At 44.6% G+C, this 9,813-nt stretch overlaps 1 protein-coding gene across 8 annotated transcripts in view; it reads left to right on the top strand.

The window, feature by feature from the left end:
* The first annotated feature begins 9 nt into the window (after window positions 1–9).
* The window catches only part of Lin54 (lin-54 DREAM MuvB core complex component), a 60,606-nt gene continuing 50,802 nt past the window's right edge, over window positions 10–9,813 (top strand). For 3 of the 8 annotated variants that reach the window (XM_031336963.1, XM_031336965.1, XM_031336959.1), the window contains exon 1: window positions 10–155. Coding sequence is in view for 2 of the 8 variants with exons in the window: in XM_031336962.1 (XP_031192822.1) it covers window positions 823–844 (22 nt within the window). In the remaining 6 variants the exon portion in view is untranslated. Of the gene's footprint in view, window positions 156–572; window positions 845–2,007; window positions 2,344–9,813 lie in introns of those variants that run through there. The other 5 variants (XM_031336962.1, XM_031336958.1, XM_031336961.1 and 2 more) reach the window with 5 other exon arrangements.

Raw genomic sequence — 9,813 nt, 5'->3', positions numbered from 1 at the left:
GGCCCGGCGTATTATGGGATGCGGCGGTGGAATGGCGCTGGGCGCGTGATTTTGAACAAACCCGGGTCTGTGTTTCGGAGGCGCCGCCGCCGCCGCGGCTGCTGGGAGCCCGGGGAACGCGGCACGAGAAGGAGGCGGCGGCGCCGCCGGCTCGAGTGAGTGTCAGCTCCGGAGACCCGGGCTGAGCGGCGGGGACCGGCGCTGGGCCCGCGCTCCGGGCGGCCGCGCGGGCGGAGAGCGCCGGCCGGCTCCCGGGCAGCGGGGCCGGTGGGCCGCGGCGGGCGGAGGGTTGTCGGGGCGCGGCCGCGAGCTGCTGGCGCCGGAGAGCGCGGCTGTCAGTCGGCGGGGCCGGCGCCGCCAGCCCCGCGCTCGGGAGGAAGGGCCCGGCGGCTGTTGACAGGCTCTCGGCAGGGCCCGGGAAGCGGCCGCCGGCTCCGAGCTTCTGGGAACCTGTTTTGCTGCTGTGTCATTTCGTGCCAGCGCCTCCTTTCGCTGCTGCCCGGCGCCGCGTTCTTCCTACGCCCCTTTGTATGGACTCCTCTGGGTGTGTGTGTCCGTTTCCCTCGCGAAGCCCACCAGCCAAATGTCATAGTGTCCCCGCGGTGCACGGGGGAAGGGAGCGGGCTGGGACTCAGCCTGGCCAAGCAACGGTAAACAACCATCCGAGTGCCGGTGGACTCCGCTGTTGGTGGGGAATAAAGTTGAGAGATGAAGAAACTGGCAGCCCCTTACACGCTCAGCCTCTAGCGGGCTCTCTGTAGAAACGCGCCGGGAGTGGGTGGGAGACAGCCTTTGATTAAGCCCGAGCCTGCTGACTTTTATATGGAGTTGTCATTCAAACAAGGTAGGGAAATGAAATGGCTTCTGCTTCTTCCTTATTCTTAGGTAAACTTAAGACAGTAGACTAGTCTTGTCCACAACCCTGAGATCCAGTTCGCTGGTTTCAATTAGGTCTTTTAGAGCTTATAGTGAGACGGAATGATAAGGAATAAAGCTTTTGAACTGGCAATTATTAAGGCCTTCTGAAGTCAAACACCTAATTTTTTTTGGGGGGGATACTGGTCTTATTAAGAAGCCTTGCAGCTTATATGTTCTTAATTCCTTACATGATTAATTACTTATATCCCCTCTTGGGTACTTATTAGACTACACCATGAGAGGAAATGGAAGGGGTGGATAGGTTGTTCCGGAATCTTGTTCTAAAGCTAGCTGCTTTTTTTTCTCTCTGCATTGAATAAGTATATCAGTAGCAGATGGTTTTTAATTTGGAAACTTAGATCCTAAAACCAGTTGGCAAAGGATTCTAGTGAGGAGCTGTATTTTCTATATGTTAGAAGTTGATGGTTATGAATGATTGTGTAGTTGAATCAATACCATTTAAATTTAGTAGCACCTGTGTATGTTAAACCAACGACAAATTGACGTAATGTTGTTCATGGGCATAAATGATCAAAGTTAAGTGGAGAGGAAAACAGTTCAGAACTTTATTCTTAAAAATTAAGGGGAGAGGAGACTACCGTCTGCATGATCAGCGCCCGTAATTTAAGGGGTGTCCGAGAAGTCAGGCATGCATATAGAAATAGCCATACTGCCAACGTAGTTCTGTGGGTGGAGTAGAATGCCAACGTTGGTGAGTGACGTTAAAGCTCCCCGGTGACTCTGAAATGTACGTGAAACATGGTCTACCATCTCTCTCAAGTATGTTTCTGGAACTGAAAGTTTGGGGCTTTACTATTCTTGTGTCAGATTCCACAAGGCTTACCTTCCTAACCAACATCCCGGCCTTGGAATCCCGCAGGTATCCCGACTTCCCGTGGCGTTCCTGCGGGTCTCCCAGGAGCCGTGTGTCTTTCCTGGGATGATAGGTCTGGCACTACCCGCTGGTGAGCGCCAGAACCCCCCGGTGTGCGTTTGAAGGTTGGCGGGGCGGGCCGGAGGTTTCCCCGGATATGTGGGTGTGCGCTGCTCCGGAGGGCGGGCCGGGGCGGGAGCAGGAGGAAGGGGGAGGTGACTGGCGGCGGCGACCGCGGACGGGGCTCGGCTGTCGGGGGAAGCTGCTGAGCTGTGATGGTGATGACGAGGTGAAAATGGCGGATCTTTCGAAATACAATCCCGGCCCCTGACATACCAGAGGCGGCGGCCGCGGCGACATCACCACCCCGGCTCCCTCCTGGGTCCTCGGGTATCCTATAGCGCTCCATTTCGTGCAAACTGGGAAAGGAAACAGCTGGACAGAGCTACCGTGCACAGGCAAAACAAGCAGTGCCCGGGCTCGAAATTGCCCGGGACCTCTGGAGCCCGCTCCTCGGAGCCGGAGGGTGGCGAAAGCGGCAGCCTCTGGAGGTAGAGAAGGGGGGTCCCCGAGGGTTCTCTGTTTGCAGAGCTCTTTATTTGGGAGTTGGGGGAGGAAATGCGTTGGGGATCAAGAATGACTTGTCCGGAGGAGTGCAAAGAATCGGTAGCCTTGTAATGACATCGTTATTTATTTATTTATTTTTGACTATCCTGAGGACTGAGTTTGCTTATACCTAAGGCTGCTGCTGAGGCCTAGAGGAACCGCTAGGACTTAGCATGATTTCCTGACAGAATACTTAAAATACCCACTCAGTGGGGGTTGGCTGGTGGTGTCCTGCAGTTTAGGGAGTTGTGTTTCTTTGGGGAGGCACAGCATTGGCATTTTCTCCTACATTTAATGTTGGTGATAGGACATAGTCTGGAACTTGTTGGGGTGTGGGTCCTCGTCTATTTTTGAACATATGGACCAGTTTTGTAGTAATCAAAAAATTTTTTATATGGCTTTACCATCTTTGGGGTGGCACCTTTGATCCTGCCAGTTGGCAAATAACAGTTGATACTGTAAGTCATATTTTCTGTTCATTTTTAAATGGGATTTCTTCTATGTCCCCACCTAATTTCATGAATCCAGAGAATGAAGTTATGGGAGATTTTATAATAGGCTGTATACTACAAGTGAAATTCTGTTTGGGAGCACGGTTCTGCTTATGAATTTGCCTTCACTGTCAGAGATGTGATGATTGGATGAAAGCTTTGAGCATATATATCTGATAAAGACAATTGGAACCTGTTGTATTATGAATGTTGCTTCCTTATTCAAGTAACTAGAGCAGGGTTACCTTGATTGTAAGTAAGGCTTGATTGACCTTCTAATGGCCCCAGCTTGCTTATGTCATCTGGTGTTCCACAGTGTTGTTACAGGGTTCTTAGGCAGTCTCCCTACATCCAGCAGGAATGCTATTGGAAGGGTTCCATGGTATATAAAATTTTATACACTGGTTTGGGGCTCTCCTTTTTTCTTCACCTTAAGTGGTAGAAGGTTGGGTGACCTTGAATTATGAGAGTAAACAGACATTAATAGTTAAGAAATGCCTACTAGTAATATTTGCAACTAGCAATAAATTTTCTTAGGTTGTTTACAAAGTGATAAGATAGTGTTGCATATATTACATGTGTACTGTGACACACAGGACAAGTATTTTGAATGTGTATATGTAGTTCAAACTTTGGCTTTCACTTAAAACAAGCATGAGAAGCCAAAGAATGTTTTACAGTAAATACCTGAGAGGTATTTAGAAGATTTAATTATTGTTGCTCATTAAACATATAATTTGAGGGGCCAGTCAGATGGCTCAGCAGGGAAAGGCACTGTCATACCAACAGTTCTAAACCTGAGTTCAGTGCCCTGGGATGCAACTGTCACAAGGTGCTTGCTAACTTATTTCTGGCAAGTGTGCTTCCAATAAATAAATAATCGAGAAAATATTAAAATTGTGGCTGAAGAGATAGATCATCCTTTAAGAGTGTCTCTTGTAGGGGCTGGAGAGATGGCTCAGCGGTTAAGAGCACTGACTGCTCTTCCAAAGGTCCCAAGTTCAAATCCCAGCAACCACATGGTGGCTCACAACCATCTGTAATGGGATTTGACACCCTCTTCTGGTGTGTCTGAAGACATCAACAGTGTACTTATAATAATAAATACATCTTTAAAAAAAAAGAAAGAAAAAAGAGTGTCTCATACCTTCTAGAGTTTTGGCTTCACAACTGCTTTTAACTTCAGCTGTAGGAAATTTGATGCCCTCTTCTGGCCTCAAGAACCAGCATGTAGGTGGCATATACACACATACACACATCAAAAATAACTCCTTTTAAAAAGGAATTAAGCACTAAAATTTATATATACACATGCACGCACACACATATATAATTTGATCTTGCATTTATTCAGTAGGAATTGGGTGTTTTTTTGTTTTTTGTTTTCCAAGACAGGGTTTCTCTGTGTAGCCCTGGCTGTAGAGCAGGCTGGCCTTGAACTCAGAGATCGGCCTGCCTCTGCCTCCGAAATGCTGGGATTAAAGGAATGCGCCACCACTGCCCGGCAAACTATTTGCAATGCCCACAAGCACTGGCTACTCTGGAGCTGCTGCCATATGGGTACTAGGTTCTTTGGAAGACCAGCTGCTGCCCTTAACTGCCAAGCTCACGATCAGGTTAGTTCTAACTATCAACGTTGTTGCCTTTTTGGTTGATTCTTAGTGATTATCTATTTCTCCCTTCCTTTTTAGATAGTCTTTTTCTGTAGCCTAGGCTGACTGAAAATTCATAGTAGCACAGACTAACCTCAAACTCAGAATGTCCCAAGTGCTGGGACTACAGGCCTGAGCCTTCATGCTTGCTTTGTGATTACCTTTTAAAGTATCTTTTCTCTTTTTTGGGGGGTAGTGGCAGCAGGGAAACAGGATCTTTCTACTAGCTTTGGCTATCCTGGATGTCACTGTGTAGATAGACCATGCTGGACTTGAACTCAGAGATCTACTTGCCTCTGAGTGCTGGGATTAAAGGTGTATACAGCTATACCCAGCTGTGATTACTGTTACTATTTATTAAATTATAATCACATCGTTCCCCATTCTCCTTCCTCCCTCCAAGACCTCCCATATATATTCCTTGTTCTTTTTGAAGTTCATGGCCTCCTTTCTTATTCATTCATGTTACATAGTCGTGTGTATGCGCTCGGGCTTGTCCACATGTGTGCATATTCCTAAATACATGAGTACAACCTACTCAGTCTGTATAATTGTAGTTAGTTTGTTTCCCAATGTGAAACTTGAGAATCTGGAACACTTCTGATTCCAGGCATTTTGGATAAGGAATAGTCAGCCTGTATTGGAGGTTGTCTGAGAGTCCTATACTACGAAAGGGACATTAGTAAGGTAAACATTATTGCCCCAGAGGGCTTTCAGTTTAAGAATCACTGCAGGTAAATTTGAAGTGATAGGCTGAAAGGGGCCTTACTGCACTAGGCTTTGAGTTGCAAACGGCTTTTGAGTAGAATGATAGCCTCAGAAATATACCTAGGGACATATGTAATGTTTATGTAAGATGTACTGTAGATGAGAGGATGTAAGTAAAATAACATAGAATACTCTAGGCTGTGGAGATTGGATACTGTTGATTGCAAAAGGATGGAGTAATTAATCTATGATCTGATCTGCATGTTATATGATAGATTAGTATTTAGAATTTCTATGAAGATATGACAAAGATCACAAAGATCTAATTTTAATTAATTTACTGTTTTGTGTGTGAGCTCACATGTCCTGGCCCTTATGTGGAGGTCAGAGGACAACTGATGTTTCCAGTTGGTTCTCCCACCATGAGGAGGACCCAAGGCCTGCTTTTCTCCAAGGAGAGGAGATAGGCTGGGAGGAGTGGGGTGAAGGAGAACTGTTGGGATGGAATGGAATGTATTCGAGAAGAATTTTTTGTTCCTCTTAAATTTTTTTATTATTTAAATGCATTTTATACGTCAAACATTAATAATGTTGAGTATTTGAGAATCAAATAATACATAAAAATTTGTTCAACTTTTGTAATAGTCTTATCCTTTCATATCCTAAAAATATCATTAATATTTAATACTGTCCATAACTGAGGATCCTATATCTAATGTTGAATACTAAATTGTTTCAAAACATACAAAATATTCTTTGGGAATTCAGCGTAGTGACTAGCCTTAGTCCATGAAGAAGAATTTTTTAAAAAATGAAAAAAAAAACTACCACATTTGACATGCCTCGTTGAGAAATACAGAACATTAAGGGGTTGGTTAGAGAAGAAAAACATGTAAATAAAGAGGGAAATGAGGAAAGATATATAGTGAATGTAAAGAAGTGCCCATAACTTAAAGGAGATGGTAGTTAGCTGAGCGTGGTGCTACCCACCTTCAATCTCAGCAGATGGATTTTTTTGTGAGTTGAGACCAGTTTGGTCTACATAGTAATGTATATGTAGCCAGCCAGGGGCTACATAATGAGATCTTGTCTGATGATGATGATGATGATGATGATGGTGATGATGATGATGATGATGATGATGAACAAGAAGAAGGAGGAGGAGGAGGAAAGGGAAGAAGGATGAAGAGGAGGAGGAAACATCAGAAGAAAAATTATATGGAAAATATTGACCAATGCTATTTTTCCTTTTATTTATTTAGGATACACAATGATGACCTTACATGGTATCAGTAAGATAGTAATATGGGAATCCAAGAGGCTTGGATTAGCATCTGTTTTGTTTCTCATAGCTGTGATCTGATACCTGGAAACCATTAGTTGTAGCTTGCAGGTCCAGGTTCCAGTCTATGATTGCAGAAGAGTTTGGATGGTGGGAACCTGAGGCTGCTTGTCATACCCTCCATCATTTGGGGGATCACTTCTCAAATTACTTACATTAAGCATCCTTGTTTCATGCTGTCTTTTGGGTAAACCATGGCCATTGCATGAATGCCTTAGCCCCTGTGGTTGCCAACACAAGGCTGTTCCAAGGGAGCTGTCCATCTTGTTGGGAAGGCAGGGTGGCAGGAGCAGGCTGGCTGTCACATTGTAGCAGCAGTCTGGGAGGAGAGGCGAGCCTTGATGGAGTATTAAAGTGCATGCAAACAGAGGGGCTGTGCGGGTGCCTGCTTCTCGGAGGTGGCCTGAAGAGAGCACATGATAAGTAGCAGCTAGAGCCATGACTGGAGAGTGGGTCTTTCTACCTTGTGGAATCCTAATAAGTAGCTTTTTGTGTGAGATAGGTCTTTCTGCATAATCCATGCTGACAGTGAGTTCATGATGCTCCTGCTTGAACCTGCTGCTATGTTTCTTCTGTGGTAAAACTTTGTAGTAAATTCTTTAAAATATCAAGATGTAGCCTTTTATTTCCAGCTATATAATTTTAAAATTTTAGATAAAATTTGCTTCTTTTTCATTGTCCCTGTGCTAAATCAAATCTGTTTATCTCTGCTGTGGAGTTTTTACTGTAGCAGCCCTTAACTGTTGTCCAAGCTAACGTTGAGATGATATATTACCTCCTTGTCTGTTGGTTACTTTTAAGCTCTTGAGGGCTCAATTTCCCAAATATTCTCAAAGTGAGAAAGTACCTTTAGTTAAACTACTGATAAAACTGTAACCTAGGTTAAAAATTTAGTCTGTAGATTTTTAGATAGAAAGTATTTTTAGAGGATATTGTTGAAAAGCTTACTTGAAAACAGCTTTTCAGCTGTTAGCATGTCTTATGGTGGTTTGGATTTCTTACTCAAATTGTTGTGAAGTCCCAGAGCACTGTACATACCCACCTTACATTGGTAGTTATTTGCAAAGCCCACTATAAATAATGGTAGAGTGATTCAGTTGTATCCCTTCTCCAGGGTTAATGTATTCCTCTCTCAAATGTCTATGAGAGGCTGCTGTTTGCCAGCATGCTGGTGGGCCCTAGGATGAGAGGGTGTGACGGTGAGGAGGTGAGCTTCTGCTCTCTCACTCTAGAGAACTGAGGTGGGCCTGAGGATGAGAGGGTGTGACAGTGAGGAGGTGAGCTTCTGCTCTCTCACTCTAGAGAACTGAGGTGGCCATGTAATCAAGCTATAAACAAACAGACAAGAACTGCGCTGTGAGGTGGGGGTGGAGTGCCTCATGGTGATGAGGGCTGTATTTAAAAGAGGGCTATAGTGTCCCTGAGATAGAGTTAGAGATCTGTAGACTTCAAGTTGAGTGAGTCTGCTTGGACTTGATCCATCCAACCATTTTCAGCTATGAGGGAGGGAAACTTGATTGATTTCCAGCAGTATACTTTTGTCTTTAGATGTTGGAATATTTGTGCTAGGAGCTGAAGTGACCAAAAGCATGAGGATTCCATGTTATGTTCTGGGTTCTTCCACTCTGTACACTGACTGGTGGTAAGTCCTGTGCAGGTGAGGCAAGCTGGCCTTAGCTTCCTTGGCCTGTGAAGGCCGTCTTTCCTTAGAGTAAGCCTCAGCATTGATGAACACACACTAGCACACAACCTCCATTCCTAAGGGATAAAATTAGGGCATGAATCATGGAAGTAAAGGCCAAACCCTGTGCTTGCTATGATCACAAGCTTCTTTAGAGAATTTATTTTAGTGGAGGTAAATATGTCCTGCATGTGACCAGAATGGAAATCTATAAGGATATGAGGTGCTCTGTGGACTGCTGAATGCTTTCTGAGGTGTCCTGGCTCTGCAACTTTGCACAGTCCCATATTGCTTACAGACTGGCCCAACCAAAATAGACTGTTTGTTACTACAAGTTGGAACAACTCCCTCAGAAAGGCCCCAGCAGACTCCTGTAACTAAGAACTGCATGTGGGCATTCTCTCTCTCTGTCCCCTTTGCCTCTCCCCCTTTCTTCTCTTCTCTTCTTTTCCTTCTTCCCCCTCTGTTTACCCCTTTATGAAGCAAACTCAGGCTGGCTCTGGGATTGCCTCAAAATAAAAACCCTCGGGCCTCCCAAGTATTGGGATTTCTAGTATGCACCACCATACTGTGCTCTTCCAGGTCCTATGTTTTCTAATAGCAGAGCTCCCTTTAAAGTATCAGAGACGCTGCACAGAAGAGACATAGTAGTGAAAGCCACTGTCACGTTTAGGAACTTGAACACCCTCTCAGTGGTTGTTAAAACACTAGAGCATTTGGCTTTTTGTTTTTTCTTATTCAGCAAGTTGCTTTGCTTTTGTCCTCACTGTAGAGCCCAGGCTCTCCTGGCACTCACTGACTCTAGCGTTCTGGGGTTACACGAGTAACTGCTACCATGCCTGGCTAAGCATAATTGAGGATGTGGGCTCTGCAAATAATACTCAAAACCAACCTGACTTAACATTTGTGGATAACTACCTTCTGTAACTTCAGAATGAGTGTGTACTAGTGCACTAGTGAAATATTCACCAGAACATATCATAACCAACTCACAGTTGTCTTATTTCAGATTATGGAAACACTAGAGCTGTCTTTTGGCAATATAAGTGTTAAACTAGCCGGGCGGTGGTGGCGCACGCCTTTAATCTCAGCACTTGGGAGGCAGAGGCAGGAGGATTTCTGAGTTCGAGGCCAGCCTGGTCTACAGAGTGAGTTCCAGGACAGCCAGGTCTACACAGAGAAACCCTGTCTCGAAATTACAAAAAAAAAAAAAAAAAAAAAAAAAAAAAAAAAAAAAAAAAAGTGTTAAACTAGAAATTGATATAAAATACTTAGAAAATCTCCAAATGGTTAGGTTTTTTGTTGTTGTTGTTGTTGTTGTTTTTTTGTTTTTTGTTTTTTGAGACAGGGTTTCTCTGTGTAGACCTGGCTGTCCTGGAACTCACTCTGTAGACCAGGCTGGCCTCAAACTCAGAAATCTGCCTGCCTCTGCCTTCCAAGTGCTGGGATTATAGGCGTGCACCACCACCGCCCAGCCAAATGGTTAGGTATTAAATGCTGTTTATTATCTGTGAGTCAAAGATGAAATCACAAGGGCGATT

Source organism: Mastomys coucha, unplaced genomic scaffold (genome assembly GCF_008632895.1).
Source record: "Mastomys coucha isolate ucsf_1 unplaced genomic scaffold, UCSF_Mcou_1 pScaffold22, whole genome shotgun sequence".
NCBI lineage: Eukaryota > Metazoa > Chordata > Mammalia > Rodentia > Muridae > Mastomys > Mastomys coucha.
Note: the sequence above shows the minus strand (reverse complement) of the source record. Positions and strands in the feature narration are given on the sequence as shown.